This window comes from Rattus norvegicus, chromosome 6 (genome assembly GCF_036323735.1).
Source record: "Rattus norvegicus strain BN/NHsdMcwi chromosome 6, GRCr8, whole genome shotgun sequence".
NCBI lineage: Eukaryota > Metazoa > Chordata > Mammalia > Rodentia > Muridae > Rattus > Rattus norvegicus.
In genome coordinates, this window is record NC_086024.1 from 143,510,904 (window position 1) to 143,530,087 (window position 19,184).

Here is a 19,184-nt window from a genome sequence, read left to right on the forward strand (position 1 = left end):
GCAATATTCAGACTGCCTCTTCCATGAGCTATGTCAGTGTCATGGTTATCTCAGTGCATCTGCCTTAGTGCATCATGACAGGCAGCTAGCTCCACCCCTTTTCTCTTCGTCCCTCCGTTTGGCAAGGCGGGGGTGAAATTGTCAGTAAAACCTGCTGAAGATCTATGGAAAGTAGGTGTGCAGCAGAAGGAAAAGAGAATACAGAACATTGTGACTTTATGTTCATACCTTGGCTGACCAGTACCTTTTCATGTGCTCAGAGCTGTCGGGTAGAGTTTGAGTCCCTTCTGCTGCATGGTAGATAGCATGTGTGAAGCTTTTCCAGGGCAGTTAGCTGGGTTGCAATGTAGCTTTTGTGATTTCATGTGTAGGTGATCTACTTATCAGCCTGGCACATGATATAGTTGGCATTGGCAGAAGCGGGTGAGCATATATCCTGCTGCGGGCCACTGCAGCCTTATACTAGGATTGAAAATGACTTTGCAAAAGAGAATATGAATTTGGTTTGAAAATGTTTTACATTTTGTAAATATTGAAGACATTTTTTAACCTTGTTACTAATAGCTATATACTACTGTGAAAGCTTGCAGTATCTTTTAGGTCAAGTTCTTTATCATTAAAAAAAGACAATCATTTCCATTGTACATTGTAAAAAAAAAACATGTAATTTGCTATATAATTCTCATTCTAGATTGACAGAGGTTCAGAATACACATCTACACTGTAACTCACATTAGAAAAATGTATATAAGTTGTGGCATAATTACATTTAGAACATATATGTAGCTAAAATAGTTTACTTTGTTTTTGAGATAGTCTCACTATGTAGCCCTAGCTGTCCTGGGAGTCCCAGGGTCGTTTTAAACTTGTGACAGTCTTCCTCACTCCTCCTTATTGCCTCCTGAGTGCTGGGATTATAAACACGCACTACTACACTGTGCCCGTGGTTTTAAAGAATTTTTTTTTTTTTAATTTGCTCATGGAGCCAGGAGTCATACAAATTTAATCCCAGGCCATGGGTGGTAGAGGCAGATAAATCTCTGTGAGTTCAAGAATAGCGTGGTCTACATACTTCAGCCCTGCCAGGGCCATGGCGAATGGCCATCTATTAGTGTCCAAAGATATTCTTGGCTAAAATAAAACATTGGAACTATTACTTAGCAGCCTGGTATTGCTAAAGTATTATAGCCTAGCCTGTTAAAATAAGGAACCATTACTTAAGAACCTAGTACATTATTCAAGTGTTATTCTCAAAGGGGAAGAGTGGGTTTCATAAATTTTAATGAGTCTGCTGTGCTAAAATATTGAGCTTCTGTGGTTTACTTTAAAATAAATAAACCACTTGTGTTTCTTAGACTGGTATTACATAAGGACCACATGCTGTAATGCTCATTATCGATGTAAGTGTGCTCCATTTAGGTTTTCTGTTCACAAAGTTAGAGTGCAGAAAAGGTAAGGTTAAGCCAGAAGGAAAACTTTGATCAGTTTGTTACATTTTGCTTCTGGTAGCATCCAAGCCACTAGCAGGTTGCTCTGTCAGTCTGATTGGCCTTATTACATTTCAGAGCATTTAGTGCACACTGTCATAGCTACTAGGCAGAAAGTATGTTTGCTTTTTGTATTCTTATTAATCAGGATCAGTTTTGTACTCATTAGGAAGTTACTTCGATCATCTCATGTGTCTGTGTATCTCCATGGGCCATCACTAATAGGCAAGTCACAAACCAGGTCTAATCAGTAGCTCTGGAAACAGATTTTGTTATGCACCTGTTCATTCTGGTATGAGATCATTGTGTACTACCAGCATAATAGGAACATATAGTCAGGTTTGTTTTCAATAAGCCAAAGAAACCTATGATTTTAGTGATTGCTGACTACCATTAGTCACTTCCAGCTGTGAGTTATATCTTGATGTCCTCAGAAAGTGTCTAGCAGTCAGTGCCTACGGGTCAGGCCAAAGTTGTACAGCCGTGCTTAGCAATTACTTTGTAGTGCAGTGTAATCCCATTTGCATGGGGTGTGTGATAAAGAGTATTAGTTTCTGAGTTTAGAAAAGTTTTAGTTCATATAGACTTTCATTAAAAAAATATAGTTAATTTAGAATTTATTTCTTGGATGGAATTTGGAAATAAATCTACATTCCTAGTCTAGATAGGTTCTAAAGTAGTGAAGAAAATTTTATTGTACTATAGAAGTTGACATTGTGTTATTTATATTGTTTTGTGTCTGTAATTCTGAGCTGTGCTTTTGAAGATGGTACTTTTAATACTTTTATTAGGTTCTTTCACAGTAACATTGTCTGTGTCTTAGGTACTAGACAAAACGTTGTCAGTGAATGACACTGCATCCATGGCAGGTTTGCTAGAAATCATCGTGATCCTCTGGAAGAATATCCACAGGAGTCTGGAAAACAATAAAGAGGCCAAAGCTTATACCATTAACAAGTTTGCGTCTGTGCTTCCAGAGTACCTGAAGGTATTCAAGGTAAGTCTGGGCCATTCTTAGAGTAAGCTGTTCTGGGGTGGCAGGTTTCCTCTTTAGAAGTTCTGTCTTGTATAGGACAGGAAGGTTGTCATGGCCCTTATTTTGGCATATAACAATAAAAATATAGATTTATTAAATATAAATGCATTGTAAACACGTACTCTGGTTTAATTTAATTCCTTTATGGTGCTATGTACTGCTCCTGTTCTTTTCTCTTGTTCTTTCGTCACACTCTCTGAGCCCTTTCTTCCTAACGTGACCTCTTTATGTCTTTTAAGAATTTTTTATCTCTTGAGTTTAATTAAGGTTACTTGTGTACATATATATGGGTGCCACTTTATTTACCAGATTATGGATAAGAAAGATGACTTTTGATCCAGCTGCTACTAACTCCTGAACTAGGAGTGGAATCTCATAAGCTCATTTCATGCTGGATATTGATGGGGTCAATCTTGTATGCACTTGTCCAGCTAACCACAGCCTCTATAAGTTTATCGGTGCTACAGCTGTGTCATGTCAAGAGAACAGCAGTCTTCTGTGTTCTTTGAGTCTTGCTTTTTTTCCCCCTGCTCCCTCTTCCATAATGTTCTCTAAGCCCTGGTAGGGAAGGAGTTGATGGCCATGTTCCATTTATGGCTGAGTATTCAACGGTCAATTTCAGTACTTTAACTAGTCATGAGTCTCTGCACTAATTGATGCCTACTTCAAAAATAGCTTTCTTTGCCCAAGGTTGAGACTGGCAATAGTCTGTGGGTTTGAACTCGCAGATTCAGGAAGCAGTTTGACAGCAGAGAAGCAGCAGAAGAATTAGAATCCTAATTCCACTAGGATTGTAGTGTGACCATGGCTTTGGCCAGTTTTTAAAGTGGTTGGTTGTCTCCAGAACAGTTATGCAGTATTATACCAGTGCATATATCTTGCCTGACACATCAGTACTGTTGCTTTCAGAGTCGACTGCAGGGAAAGACCATCGATTGCCTCTCAGCAGCTTGCATAGCAAGCCAGCCCGAAAGAAGAAGTCTTCAGCCGAGTTCCAGCTTGATTTCTCTTTGTCTTATACTCAAAGTGTAGTGTCCTCCACAATTAGATCTTTTTTTTTTTAATTGTTTATTTATTTATTTTTTTTTTATTAACTTGAGTATTTCTTATATACATTTCAAGTGTTATTCCCTTTCCCGGTTTCCGGGCAAACATCCCCCTCCCCCCTCCCCTTCCTTATGGGTGTCCCCCTCCCAACCCTCCCCCCATTGCCGCCCTCCCCCCATAGACTGGGGGTTCAGTCTTAGCAGGACCCAGGGCTTCCCCTTCCACTGGTGCTCTTACTAGGATATTCATTGCTACCTATGGGGTCAGAGTCCAGGGTCAGTCCATGTATAGTATTTAGGTAGTGGCTTAGTCCCTGGAAGCTCTGGTTGCTTGACATTGTTGTACTTTTGGGGTCTCGAGCCCCTTCAAGCTCTTCCAGTTCTTTCTCTGATTCCTTCGACGGGGGACCTATTCTCAGTTCAGTGGTTTGCTGCTGGCATTCGCCTCTGTATTTGCTGTATTCTGGCTGTGTCTCTCAGGAGCGATCTACATCTGGCTCCTGTCGGTCTGCACTTCTTTGCTTCATCCATCTTGTCCAATTGGGTGGCTGTATATGTATGGGCCACCTGTGGGGCAGGCTCTGAATGGGTGTTCCTTCAGTCTCTGTTTTAATCTTTGCCTCTCCCTTCCCTGCCAAGGGTATTCTTTTTCCTCATTTAAAGAAGGAGTGAAGCATTCACATTTTGATCATCCGTCTTGAGTTTCATTTGTTCTAGGGATCTAGGGTAATTCAAGCATTTGGGCTAATAGCCACTTATCAATGAGTGCATACCATGTATGTCTTTCTGTGATTGGGTTAGCTCACTCAGGATGATATTTTCCAGTTCCAACCATTTGCCTACGAATTTCATAAACTCGTTGTTTTTGATAGCTGAGTAATATTCCATTGTGTAGATGTACCACATTTTCTGTATCCATTCCTCTGTTGAAGGGCATCTGGGTTCTTTCCATTTTCTGGCTATTATAAATAAGGCTGCGATGAACATAGTGGAGCACGTGTCTCTTTTATATGTTGAGGCATCTTTTGGGTATATGCCCAAGAGAGGTATAGCTGGATCCTCAGGCAGTTCAATGTCCAATTTTCTGAGGAACCTCCAGACTGATTTCCAGAATGGTTTTACCAGTCTGCAATCCCACCAACAATGGAGGAGTGTTCCTCTTTCTCCACATCCTCGCCAGCATCTGCTGTCACCTGAGTTTTTGATCTTAGCCATTCTCACTGGTGTGAGGTGAAATCTCAGGGTTGTTTTGATTTGCATTTCCCTTATGACTAAAGATGTTGAACATTTCTTTAGGTGTTTCTCAGCCATTCGGCATTCCTCAGCTGTCAATTCTTTGTTTAGCTCTGAACCCCATTTTTTAATAGGGTTATTTGTTTCCCTGCGGTCTAACTTCTTGAGTTCTTTGTATATTTTGGATATAAGGCCTCTATCTGTTGTAGGATTGGTAAAGATCTTTTCCCAATCTGTTGGTTGCCGTTTTGTCCTAACCACCGTGTCCTTTGCCTTACAGAAGCTTTGCAGTTTTATGAGATCCCATTTGTCGATTCTTGATCTTAGAGCATAAGCCATTGGTGTTTTGTTCAGGAAATTTTTTCCAGTACCCATGTGTTCCAGATGCTTCCCTAGTTTTTCTTCTATTAGTTTGAGTGTGTCTGGTTTGATGTGGAGGTCCTTGATCCACTTGGACTTAAGCTTTGTACAGGGTGATAAGGATGGATCGATCTGCATTCTTCTACATGTTGCCCTCCAGTTGAACCAGCACCATTTGCTGAAAATGCTATCTTTTTTCCATTGGATGGTTTTGGCTCCTTTGTCAAAAATCAAGTGACCATAGGTGTGTGGGTTCATTTCTGGGTCTTCAATTCTATTCCATTGGTCTATCTGTCTGTCTCTGTACCAATACCATGCAGTTTTTATCACTATTGCTCTGTAATACTGCTTGAGTTCAGGGATAGTGATTCCCCCTGAAGTCCTTTTATTGTTGAGGATAGCTTTAGCTATCCTGGGTTTTTTGTTATTCCAGATGAATTTGCAAATTGTTCTGTCTAACTCTTTGAAGAATTGGATTGGTATTTTGATGGGGATTGCATTGAATCTGTAGATTGCTTTTGGTAAAATGGCCATTTTTACTAAATTAATCCTGCCAATCCATGAGCATGGGAGATCTTTCCATCTTCTGAGGTCTTCAATTTCTTTCCTCAGTGTCTTGAAGTTCTTATTGTACAGATCTTTTACTTGCTTGGTTAAAGTCACACCGAGGTACTTTATATTATTTGGGTCTATTATGAAGGGTGTCGTTTCCCTAATTTCTTTCTCGGCTTGTTTCTCTTTTGTATAGAGGAAGGCAACTGATTTATTTGAGTTAATTTTATACCCAGCCACTTTGCTGAAGTTGTTTATCAGCTTTAGTAGTTCTCTGGTGGAACTTTTGGGATCACTTAAATATACTATCATGTCATCTGCAAATAGTGATATTTTGACCTCTTCTTTTCCGATCTGTATCCCCTTGATCTCCTTTTGTTGTCTGATTGCTCTGGCTAGAACTTCAAGAACTATATTGAATAAGTAGGGAGAGAGTGGGCAGCCTTGTCTAGTCCCTGATTTTAGTGGGATTGCTTCAAGTTTCTCTCCATTTAGTTTAATGTTAGCAACTGGTTTGCTGTATATGGCTTTTACTATGTTTAGGTATGGGCCTTGAATTCCTATTCTTTCCAGGACTTTTATCATGAAGGGGTGTTGAATTTTGTCAAATGCTTTCTCAGCATCTAATGAAATGATCATGTGGTTCTGTTCTTTCAGTTTGTTTATATAATGGATCACGTTGATGGTTTTCCGTATATTAAACCATCCCTGCATGCCTGGGATGAAGCCTACTTGATCATGGTGGATGATTGTTTTGATGTGCTCTTGAATTCGGTTTGCCAGAATTTTATTGAGTATTTTTGCGTCGATATTCATAAGGGAAATTGGTCTGAAGTTCTCTTTCTTTGTTGGGTCTTTGTGTGGTTTAGGTATAAGAGTAATTGTGGCTTCGTAGAAGGAATTCGGTAGTGCTCCATCTGTTTCAATTTTGTGGAACAGTTTGGATAATATTGGTATGAGGTCTTCTATGAAGGTTTGATAGAATTCTGCACTAAACCCGTCTGGACCTGGGCTCTTTTTGGTTGGGAGACCTTTAATGACTGCTTCTATTTCCTTAGGAGTTATGGGATTGTTTAACTGGTTTATCTGTTCCTGATTTAACTTCGATACCTGGTATCTGTCTAGGAAATTGTCCATTTCCTGCAGATTTTCAAGTTTTGTTGAATATAGGTTTTTATAGTAAGATCTGATGATTTTTTGAATTTCCTCTGAATCTGTAGTTATGTCTCCCTTTTCATTTCTGATTTTGTTAATTTGGACGCACTCTTTGTGTCCTCTCGTTAGTCTGGCTAAGGGTTTATCTATCTTGTTGATTTTCTCAAAGAACCAACTTTTGGTTCTGTTGATTCTTTCTATGGTCCTTTTTGTTTCTACTTGGTTGATTTCAGCTCTGAGTTTGATTATTTCCTGCCTTCTACTCCTCCTGGGTGTATTTGCTTCTTTTTGTTGTAGAGCTTTTAGGTGTGCTGTCAAGCTGCTGACATATGCTCTTTCCTGTTTCTTTCTGCAGGCACTCAGCGCTATGAGTTTTCCTCTTAGCACAGCTTTCATTGTGTCCCATAAGTTTGGGTATGTTGTATCTTCATTTTCATTAAATTCTAAAAAGTTTTTAATTTCTTTCTTTATTTCTTCCTTGACCAGGTTATCATTGAGTAGAGCATTGTTCAATTTCCACGTATATGTGGGCATTCTTCCCTTATTGTTATTGAAGACCAGTTTTAGGCCGTGGTGGTCCGATAGCACGCATGGGATTATTTCTATCTTTCTGTACCTGTTGAGGCCCGTTTTTTGACCAATTATATGGTCAATTTTGGAGAAAGTACCATGAGGAGCTGAGAAGAAGGTATATCCTTTTGCTTTAGGATAGAATGTTCTATATATATCCGTTAAGTCCATTTGGCTCATGACTTCTCTTAGTCTGTCGACATCACTGTTTAATTGCTGTTTCCATGATCTGTCCATTGATGAGAGTGGGGTGTTGAAATCTCCCACTATTATTGTGTGAGGTACAATGTGTGCTTTGAGCTTTAGTAAGGTATCTTTTACTTATGTAGGTGCCCTTGTATTTGGGGCATAGATATTTAGGATTGAGAGTTCACCTTGGTGGATTTTTCCTTTGATGAATATCAAGTGTCCTTCCTTATCTTTTTTGATGACTTTTAGTTGGAAATTGATTTTATTTGATATTAGAATGGCTACTCCAGCTTGCTTCTTCTGACCATTTGCTTGGAAAGTTGTTTTCCAGCCTTTCACTCTGAGGTAGTGTCTGTCTTTGTCTCTGAGGTGTGTTTCCTGTAGGCAGCAGAATGCAGGGTCCTCGTTGCGTATCCAGTTTGTTCATCTATGTCTTTTTATTGGGGAGTTGAGGCCATTGATATTGAGAGATATTAAGGAATAGTGATTATTGCTTCCTGTTATATTCATATTTGGATGTGAGGTTATGTTTGTGTGCTTTTCTTCTCTTTGTTTTGTTGCCAAGACGATTAGTTTCTTGCTTCTTCTAGGGTATAGCTTGCCTCCTTATGTTGGGCTTTACCATTTATTATCCTTTGTAGTGCTGGGTTTGTGGAAAGATATTGTGTAAATTTGGTTTTGTCATGGAATATCTTGGTTTCTCCATCAATGTTAATTGAGAGTTTTGCTGGATACAGTAACCTGGGCTGGCATTTGTGTTCTCTTAGGGTCTGTATGACATCAGTCCAGGATCTTCTGGCCTTCATAGTTTCTGGCGAGAAGTCTGGTGTGATTCTGATAGGTCTCCCTTTATATGTTACTTGACCTTTTTCCCTTACTGCTTTTAATATTCTTTCTTTATTTTGTGCGTTTGGTGTTTTGACAATTATGTGACGGGAGGTGTTTCTTTTCTGGTCCAATCTATTTGGAGTTCTGTAGGCTTCTTGTATGTCTATGGGTATCTCTTTTTTTAGGTTAGGGAAGTTTTCTTCTATGATTTTGTTGAAGATATTTACTGGTCCTTTGAGCTGGGAGTCTTCACTCTCTTCTATACCTATTATCCTTAGGTTTGATCTTCTCATTGAGTCCTGGATTTCCTGTATGTTTTGGACCAGTAGCTTTTTCTGCTTTACATTATCTTTGACAGTTGAGTCATTGATTTCTATGGAATCTTCTGCTCCTGAGATTCTCTCTTCCATCTCTTGTATTCTGTTGGTGAAGCTTGTATCTACAACTCCTTGTCTCTTCTTTTGGTTTTCTATATCCAGGGTTGTTTCCATGTGTTCTTTCTTGATTGCTTCTATTTCCATTTTTAATTCCTTCAACTGTTTGATTGTGTTTTCCTGGAATTCTTTCAGGGATTTTTGTGTCTCCTCTCTATGGGCTTCTACTTGTTTATTTATGTTTTCCTGGAATTCTTTCAGGGATTTTTGTGTCTCCTCTCTATGGGCTTCTACTTGTTTATTTATGTTTTCCTGGAATTCTTTCAGGGATTTTTGCGATTCTTTCAGGCATTTTTGCGATTCCTCTCTGTAGGCTTCTACTTGTTCTCTAAGGGAGTTCTTCACGTGTTTCTTGAAGTCCTCCATCGTCATGATCAAAAATGATTTTGGAACTAGATCTTGCTTTTCTGGTGTGTTTGGATATTCCATGTTTGTTGTGATGGGAGAATTGGGCTCTGATGGTGCCATGTAGTCTTGGTTTCTGTTGCTTGGGTTCCTGCGCTTGCCTCTCGCCATCAGATTATCTCTAGTGTTACTTTGTTCTGCTATTTCTGACAGTGGCTAGACTGTCCTATAAGCCTGTGTGTCAGGAGTGCTGTAGACCTGTTTTCCTCTCTTTCAGTCAGTTATGGGGACAGAGTGTTCTGCTTTCGGGCGTGTAGTTTTTCCTCTCTACAGGTCTTCAGCTGTTCCTGTGGGCCTGTGTCTTGAGTTCACCAGGCAGCTTTCTTGCAGCAGAAAAGTTGGTCTTACCTGTGGTCCCGAGGCTCAAGTTCGCTCGTGGGGTGCTACCCACGGGCTCTCCGCAGCGGCAGCAACCAGGAAGACCTGTGTCGCCGTTTCCGGGAGCTTCAGTGCACCAGGGTTCCAGATGGTCTTTGGCTTTATCCTCTGGCGTCCGAGATGTGTGTGCAGAGAGCAGTCTCTTCTGGTTTCCCAGGCTTGTCTGCCTCTCTGAAGGTTCAGCTCTCCCTCCCACGGGATTTGGGTGCAGAGAACTGTTTATCCGGTCTGTTTCCTTCTGGTTCTGGTGGTGTCTCAGGCACAGGGGTCCTGCCGCTCCTGGGCCCTCCCCCACGGGAGCCCAGAGGCCTTATACAGTTTCCTCTTGGGCCAGGGATGTGGGCAGGGGTGAGCAGTGTTGGTGGTCTCTTCCGCTCTGCAGCCTCAGAAGTGCCCCCACAATTAGATCTTAACATGTATGTTCAGGAGGCAACTAAGAACACTGGAGAAAGCACGTGTTATTTTAGTTCATTCTGGGACCTCCCTTATCAACAATTCAGAGGAATCCCATGCCTGGCAGTAGGGTTTTCATTTAATAGCTTGTGTTTTCCAGGAGTAACATTAGCCACCCATGCGAGTACTTCTATTCAGTCACCATTCAAAAAGAAACCTATTTTTCATTAGTTTACAAAGTAGGTTTCTATAAGGATTTTTAATACAGTCTTGGTTTTAGTTAACTCTCTTCTCCATCTTGTCCCTTCTCCCATCCACTAAACCTTTCTACCCTCAATATTCTCCCTGTTTACTTTTGTAAAATGTGCACAAAAAGATACTTTTACTTGGCAGATGAAAAATTTTATACCTTTCCTGGCATGTTTTGCAGTGTGTGTAATTTGATGGGATGGTTAAACTGAGCAACTACGGGCATTATTGGGAGATAGTTAATTGAATGCAGGTAAATAATACATCACACTTTAATTTTACTCTCTTTTTTTGTATTTATTTTATTTTTAGGAAAAAAATTTCCCCCTTTGGGAACCTCATTCTCTTAGCAAAGAATTATGTTGTGTTTTGGTCTCTCTCTCTCTCTCTCTCTCTCTCTCTCTCTCTCTCTCTCTCTCTCTGTGTGTGTGTGTGTGTGTAGGATGGACAAAGTTATTCACTTGCTTATTCATTGAGGGATGGTCTTTTAAGTTCAACCTAGAACTCATCAATACAGCTAGTTTAGCTAGCCACCTTGCTTTTGGGACCCCTTGTCTCTACTTTCTGAGCACTGAAATTACAGATAAGCTGCCCCAACCACTCAGAATTTGTGTGGGTTTTGGGAATCCTAACTCCAGCCTTAAAACTTGAATGTCAAGGACCTTGGCCACTGTCCCTTATGTGGTGGTCCTGATGGAATTTGAGCAATTAAAGTCTGCTCAGTTTACTTTACTGTTGCAGTAATAATACTAATTAAGCTACAGTTTGTTGCACTTAATACACTTTAGGTTTCACTGTGCCGGTTTTCTTGTGGTTTGGTTCATTCAATCTCTAATAGCACTCTGCATTTTAGGAGGAGGAAACTGACTACATTTAGGCCCTTTCCTCTGCATTAATTGATTCAAGCTCTTAGGTGTAGGCTCCAGTTAGACTGAAATTTATTTTGCATCTACAAAGCATGTGCATTCCCTAAAATAACATTGTCTGATTCATCTTGTATAATACTATCTGAATAGCATAGTCTTCTCAAGAGTGTTGTTCAGGTAAGTAATTGGTCAACTTTCCCTGTCATCTGAAGTGTTCTGAAGTACATACAGCTCCATGACTGTGCTGGCTTCAGTTTGTGTTTGCTTAGTAGTAAAGGTGGTGTAGAAATGTCAGGATAATTGAGTGAAGTATACTGTCCTCAAACACCAGGTGCATCTTTAGATTTGATTTTTTTTCTAGGCAGTAAAAGAATTAATGGAGTACTGTGGAAATAGGTTATTAGGAAAAATATCCTATTGTCACATCTTGCATTAGCCTGATGTTTCTTTTTGTGTTCCCAGGATGAGCGCTGCAAGATCCCTTTGTTCATGCTAATGTCCTTCTTGCCAGCCTCTGCTGTCCCTGTGTTCAGGTATGTTGCCACAGCTCAAGAGTCTGTCCTCACTGGGGTTTGCTGTCACCTACTCTATGTTCTCCTTCTGCCTCCCATGCTGTTGTATAGAAAGATAGTATCTTATTTCAGTAGGCTCTGGAGTTGTTAAAGAGAGACCATGAGGACCTCGATTATGACTTCACCTGATGTCTGGGCATATTCTAGTGTTCAGAGTGGTTATCTCTAGAGTCAGAGGTCACTGTTGACTGTGCTATGAATACACGTGTGAACAAGAATGTCAGAATACTGAGTACATGGTAGCGTTGTTAAGAGGAAGGTAAAGTAAGCTGTTGAGGGCTAGAGAGATGGCTCAGTGGTTAAGAGTACTGACTGCTCTTTCAGAGGACTTGGCTTCAGTTTCCATCACACACACGGTATCTCTGATCCAGTTTCAAGTAATTTGATGCTCTCTTCTCTCCTCGGGCACCAGCATGCATGTGGTGTACAGATAAACATGCAGACAACCAACCATATATGTAGCAGTAAATATTATAAAAGGAATTTCCCAACCCACGCTATTGCTGGCACTGTCGGGCCACATGGCATCTGCAGGGTATTTTCATCTTAATCAACAAAGCATCTCAACCCAACTCCCTAAGTTTCCAATTTCCATCCCAGCTTGTTGCTGGCCACGTTCTGGCCCTGGAGCAACCTCACTATCCATCTAGTTCCCAAGGCAGGTTGCTGCCACTCTGGTTCCATACAGAGACCGCCTTCTTGCAACTCTCTTGTTGCAGGCTCTGCCCACATTCCCAGCATCTGCCGCCTGTGGTTATAGTCCCAGTAACCCGTTAAAATCAAAACTCAATAAGCTTGTAATTTAGCAATCAGGTTTATATCTTAAATTCTCATTCCACAAAATATCTGCACAGTATACTCATAACCAATTGATAATGATGTAAACTGCCCACCTAGATAAGACAAACTGTCCTATAAAAATACGAAGTATTCGTAACTGTCCATGGCCATTTAAGGCCACACAGATCTGGATCGTTCTCCTTCTCTCCCATCTTAGTTCTTCTCCCTCTTTCTCCTCTCTCCTGCCCTAGAAAAACTCTGTCTCTCCTTACTTTTTTACTGCCCAGTCACAGGACTTGCCTTATCTTGTGCCTGCGCTTACCTGCATATAGATATCAACTATAATTCACCCTTTCTGTCTAATTAAAAAGAGAACTTTTCTCTCAAATGTAAGCTGAGCACAACTATTACCATTTTGTAATTTACAAAGTATAAAATACACTTAACACCCAGTCTATCATTTTGTCATTAAATAGTGCATTCTGTTATCTATCTTAGCTTAAGAAAGGCTTAAAATCTATGTGCTATGTCGTGGCTAGCTTGTATACTATGTGAAAACTATCCAATTAAATAAGTATTCCCAATGTTAAATAGCCTGGGTAGGCTATGAGACTATAATTAGTCTTCATCCCTGTCAGAAATCTGGGAACAACCAATATGGGAAAATATGGGAAGCCTAAAATGGCTTTATGAACTGAGACAAGTTGAAGAGATAACTGTCTACTTATTCTGTCCCCTGTTAGCACATATCAGAGCATCGGTCTTTAGCCTTTGGCCCAGTATCATCTCACAGACCTTTGTAACACAGAGTTTTGAAGGACTGATAATTCTGACTTGGCAGAGATTATCAGTCGACTATTCTGCGTGTCCTTTTCTGGACAGTAATTTGTTTGTAGATGTAACAGATAGGCAATTTCTGCCCAGTAGCTACCTAGTATTACAAAATGTATTACTTCACTTGGAGGTAGAGACGCTCAATTTCTTCTTTGAAACCACAAAAGGGGAGCTGCAGGGAGCAGATATATCTCAACAACAAAAGGATAAATAACATTAAATGTCATATTTTGTAGATTTCTGACTTTTTTGAAAACCATCTATCAATGTAAAGTAATCTGGACAGTTGTCCATTAGCTACTCTTAGCTATTTCTAATAAATTATCAAGAAAACACCCTAACAGTAATCTCAGAGCCATGAATTTGCTATCTGGCCTTTAACTCACATGTTAAATCATCTCAGCTCAGTATATAATAGCAGTTATAGGGCTGGGCCTAAGCCTTGTATTCTTTTTTTTTTTCTTTTTTCTTTTTTTCGGAGCTGGGGACTGAACCCAGGGCCTTGCGCTTGCTAGGCAAGCGCTCTACCATTGAGCTAAATCCCTAAGCCTTGTATTCTTTTTTTTTTTTTTTTTTTAAAGATTTATTTATTTATTATATATAAGTACACTGTAGCTGTCTTCAGATACACCAGAAGAGGGCATCGGATCTCTTTACAGATGGTTGTGAGCCACCATGTGGTTGCTGGGAATTGAACTCATGACCTCTGGAAGAGCAGTCGGGTGCTCTTAACCGCTGAGCCATCTCTCCAGCCCAAGCCTTGTATTCTTAAATGTGTTGTATAGGCACAATGCCTGTATGAAAGTAACTGTTAATTCCAATTTTATATCAATAAGAAATCTGTACCAATGAAAACTTTAAATTTATATCAAATAAATTCTGTACCAATATAAGAAGTTACAACTTTAACTTTGCAACAAATATAAGGATTCCTACCAAATGAGAGTATGGCTGTACAATCAATTTTAGCTAATTTCTCCCTGTTAAATTATGTCCATTTCTAAATTTCCCAGAAGACAACTTCAGAACAACTAAACTACCCTCAGCATCCTAAGTCCAGGACATTGGGTCGATGACTCTTCATAACTTCTTCAGGCTTTGAATATGGGCATTGGGATATCTTGAAGGGTGGGGTTAGGGGAAATGGAGTTGTTTGGCCTTAAGAAGGCCACCCAACGATTGTTGTAGTCTCTGATGTCTGTCCTGACCGGATCTGGCTGAAAGTCCCTGAGATTGGGAGTTCAATTAGGTCAGTTCAGCATGTTTGGTGCTGAAATTCATAAAAGCTGTGCATTCTGTAATATATAAATCTCAGAACAGAGTTTCAGTGTCATCAAGATGTTGGTGTGGATTGTATCAGTCTGTGTAGGGTGTGCAGACTCGTTATGACGAAATTTTGTTCTTGTTTTATTTTCTTGAATCTAGTTCTTCAGGAGGCCTCCTTCTATCAAATCTGATCCATATAGCTCTGGATGATGTCCAGAGCCCAATCACCTTTTCTAAAAACGAAAAGACAAACCTTTTTTCCTAAATCAGCATATCCGTTAGTCAGCAACCAGAAAAGCTTGTATCTTGTATTCTCTCCCAGAGGAATAATCATAAAACTCAAAATCCATTTTGAAAATTAAAACAATTTAAAATAAATGAAGTAAACTAAACAACACTTATATTCTAGGCTTCTCTAATCTGTCATGCCAGGAAATCAACCCAAAATTCCTGTGGAGCCTATGTTAGAAAGAATATGAGCCTCCTGCAGACCAAAATATACCATTTATCTGTTATGCTCTCTACCTGGAGCGTCAGTCTTCCACTCACTGACTACTTCTGTAGCATACGTCTGTTATGCACTCTACCTGGTGCTACAGACTTCCATTTTTCCCTATACTAGTTGTGAATTGTGGGCAAAATTTCCTATCTGACTCAGCAAAATCTATATTTTCTCCTTCTAACCATAAAAACAATTTAATCACATTTCTATCAATACCTGCAACAAGAAGCAGGCAGCTTGTCAAACCAGGAGTTTAACCCAAAATTCCCGTGGAGCTCATGTTAGAGAATATGAGTCTCTGTAAGACTTATTAGTGTGTTATATCTTTATACCATCTGTCTGTTACACTCTCTACCTGGAGCCTCAGACGTCCACTCACTAGCAACTTTTATATATGTCTGGTGCTATAGACTTTTATTTTTTTCTACCTTAGTTCCAATTGTAGGTAAAATTCCTCATGTGATTTGACAAACTCTATATAAATCTATTCTAAAAGCAAATAAACCAGCCTTTGAATTAAGCCGTACTCTCAGCTCTTTTACCTGAAGCAGCCTGTTTGTTTTCATAGCAGGGGACCTAAAGTCTGTGAGCAGAGACTCCCCTGTGTTTTTCTTTTGTTTAAGATCCCATGCGTGAACCATCATGTGATTTGCCATTAATTAAAAATTTTAAAAAATTAAGCTGTTGAAATCCACTTCTCTGGTTCTCTTTATGTAGTTTGTCTCAACCTTTTTGTGTGGCGGCGAGCAAACACTGGGCCTGGCCTCTTGCTATCAGGCCTTTGATCTATTTGCTTCTATTCACATGCTATTTAAAAACTTCTTTATGTGTGTCTGTGTACTGAGTGTGTGTGTGTTATCTGTGTGCAGGAACCTGTGGAGGTCAGAAGTTGTTGGATCCTCTGGAACTAGAGTTGTAGGTTGTGACCCACCATGTGGGTGTTAGGGATTGAACCTGAGTCCTGTACAAGAGCCTCAAGTGATTTTAACAACTGAGCCATCCATCTCTCCAGTTCCCACTGTGTTTTACTAGGTAGTGTAGTCCTGGAGCTTGCTGCTTATGAGTAAAACTTACTTGGTTTTATTTACAGTCAAAAGAAAAAAAGTGTTTTCTAAAATTTATTTTACATGTAATTTGTTTGTATGTATGTGTATGTACCCACAAACGTACACCACAAAGTGTGTAGAGGCTGGAGGACAACTTTTGAGAGTTCATTCTCTTTGTAGATTCTGGGAGTCAAACTCAGGTCACCAGGCTTAGAGGCAAGACACTCTTACCCTGCTGAGCTAGTTCGCCAGCCTCCAAAATGAATGTTTGTGGCATTACAAAACTAATGGCTTATTTTTTGTTTTATTGGTCTTTTGCTGTTGCTTTAAAATTATGAAAAAAAAATGCCGTCTTTTATCCCAGCACTAGATATGGCACCTTGGTGCTCTAAGACATCCGTTGGATGTTGTCATCTCAGTCAGCAAAGCATCTCACCCGCTTTGCTCCATCCCATATCACACTGCCAGTGGCTACTCTGAGCCTGGCAACAATCTTTCTACCTATCTAGTTCCCAAGGCAGGTTGCCACCGTGCCAGGCATACATATCTCAATTTCGTGGCGGGCTAGCTTGTCTAGCCACCACACACTCTTTTGAACTTAAATTGCCACATGAAAGGACACACAACACAATAACCTCTGATCCAATTGATAAGATATAATTTGCTCATCTAGACATACAAAGCCCTGAACACATCCATCCCTTAAGAATATTCACACCGCAGCAGCTCTCTGCTCCCAAACCCCGTGGGAGAGAGACCTCACCGCCTGATCAGGTGGGCACTCCTGAGGCTGCAGAGCGGAGAGGAGACCACCAACACTGCCCACCCCTGCCCACATCCCTGGCCCAAGAGGCAACTGTGTGGGGCCTCTGGGTTCCCGTGGGGGAGGGCCCAGGAGCGGCAGGACCCCTGCGCCTGAGACACCGCCGGAACCTGAAGGAAACAGACCGGATAAACAGTTCTCTGCACCCAAATCCCGTGGGAGGGAGAGCTGAACCTTCAGAGAGGCAGACACGCCTGGGAGACCAGGGGAGGCTGCACTCTGTGCACGTCCAGACGCCAGAGGAGAACACCAGGTGTCATCTGGAGCCCTGGTGTGCGGAGGCTCCCGGAAAGAGCGGCGCAGATCTTCCCGGTTGCTGCCACAGCGGAGAGGACTTAGGCAGTACCCCACGAGCAAACTTGAGCCTTGGAACCACAAGTGGGACCAACTTTTCCCCTGCAGGAAACCTGCCTGGTGAACTCAAGACACAGGCCCACAGGAACAGCTGAAGACCTGTAGAGAGGAAAAACTACACGCCCGAAAGCAGAACACTCTGTCCCCATAACAGGCTGAAAGAAAGCAGGAAAACAGGTCTACAGCACTCCTGACACACAGGCTTATAGGACAGTCTAGCCACGGTCAGAAATAGCAGAACAAAGTAACACTAGAGATAATCTGATGGTGAGAGGCAAGCGCAGGAACCCAAGCAACAGAAACCAAGACTACATGGCATCATCGGAGCCCAATTCTCCCACCAAAACAAACACGGAATATCCAAACACACCAGAAAAGCAAGATCTAGTTTCAAAATCATATTTGATCATGATGCTGGAGGACTTCAAGAAAGACATAAAGAACTCCCTTAGAGAACAAGTAGAAGCCTACAGAGAGGAATCGCAAAAATCCCTGAAAGAATTCCAGGAAAACACAATCAAACCGTTGAAGGAATTAAAAATGGAAATAGAAGCAATCAAGAAAGAACACATGGAAACAACCCTGGACATAGAAAATCAGAAGAAAAGACAAGGAGCTGTAGATACAAGCTTCACCAACAGAATACAAGAGATGGAAGAGAGAATCTCAGGAGCAGAAGATTCCATAGAAATCAATGACTCAACTGTCAAAGATAATGTAAAGCAGAAAAAGCTACTGGTCCAAAACATACAGGAAATCCAGGACTCAATGAGAAGATCAAACCTAAGGATAATAGGTATAGAAGAGAGTGAAGACTCCCAGCTCAAAGGACCAGTAAATATCTTCAACAAAATCATAGAAGAAAACTTCCCTAACCTAAAAAAAGAGATACCCATAGGCATACAAGAAGCCTACAGAACTCCAAATAGATTGGACCAGAAAAGAAACACCTCCCGTCACATAATTGTCAAAACACCAAACGCACAAAATAAAGAAAGAATATTAAAAGCAGTAAGGGAAAAAGGTCAAGTAACATATAAAGGCAGACCTATCAGAATCACACCAGACTTCTCGCCAGAAACTATGAAGGCCAGAAGATCCTGGACAGATGTCATACAGACCCTAAGAGAACACAAATGCCAGCCCAGGTTACTGTATCCAGCAAAACTCTCAGTTAACATAGATGGAGAAACCAAGATATTCCATGACAAAACCAAATTTACACAATATCTTTCTACAAATCCAGCACTACAAAGGATAATAAAGGGTAAAGCCCAACATAAGGAGGCAAGCTATACTCTAGAAGAAGCAAGAAACTAATCATCTTGGCAACAAAACAAAGAGAAGAAAAGCACACAAACATAACCTCACATCCAAATATGAATATAACAGGAAGCAATAATCACTATTCCTTAATATCTCTCAACATCAATGGCCTCAACTCCCCAATAAAAAGACATAGATTAACAAACTGGATACGCAATGAGGACCCTGCATTCTGCTGCCTACAGGAAACACACCTGAGACAAAGACAGACACTACCTCAGAGTGAAAGGCTGGAAAACAACTTTCCAAGCAAATGGTCAGAAGAAGCAAGCTGGAGTAGCCATTCTAATATCAAATAAAATCAATTTTCAATTAAAAGTCATCAAAAAAGATAAGGAAGGACACTTCATATTCATCAAAGGAAAAATCCACCAAGATGAACTCTCAATCCTCATCTTCGGTTGGTTTATATACAAGTGTGCAATTTCTAGGCTTGAAAGTAAAATGATGCTATCTGGTGCTAGATAGAGGAGCCTTATTTTTTATTATGGCAGCTTGCT

The 19,184-nt window shown here is 40.6% G+C and overlaps 1 protein-coding gene across 18 annotated transcripts in view; it reads left to right on the plus strand.

Annotated features, from left to right (window-relative positions):
• Ncapg2 (non-SMC condensin II complex, subunit G2) overlaps positions 1-19,184 on the plus strand; it is a 77,200-nt gene that overhangs the window by 26,253 nt on the left and 31,763 nt on the right. For all 18 annotated transcript variants that reach the window (XR_010052125.1, XM_063262159.1, XM_063262158.1 and 15 more), the window contains 2 exons: positions 2,311-2,484; positions 11,644-11,714. Coding sequence is in view for 17 of the 18 variants with exons in the window: in XM_063262159.1 (XP_063118229.1) it covers positions 2,311-2,484; positions 11,644-11,714 (245 nt within the window). In the remaining variant the exon portion in view is untranslated. The remainder of the gene's footprint in view (positions 1-2,310; positions 2,485-11,643; positions 11,715-19,184) is intronic.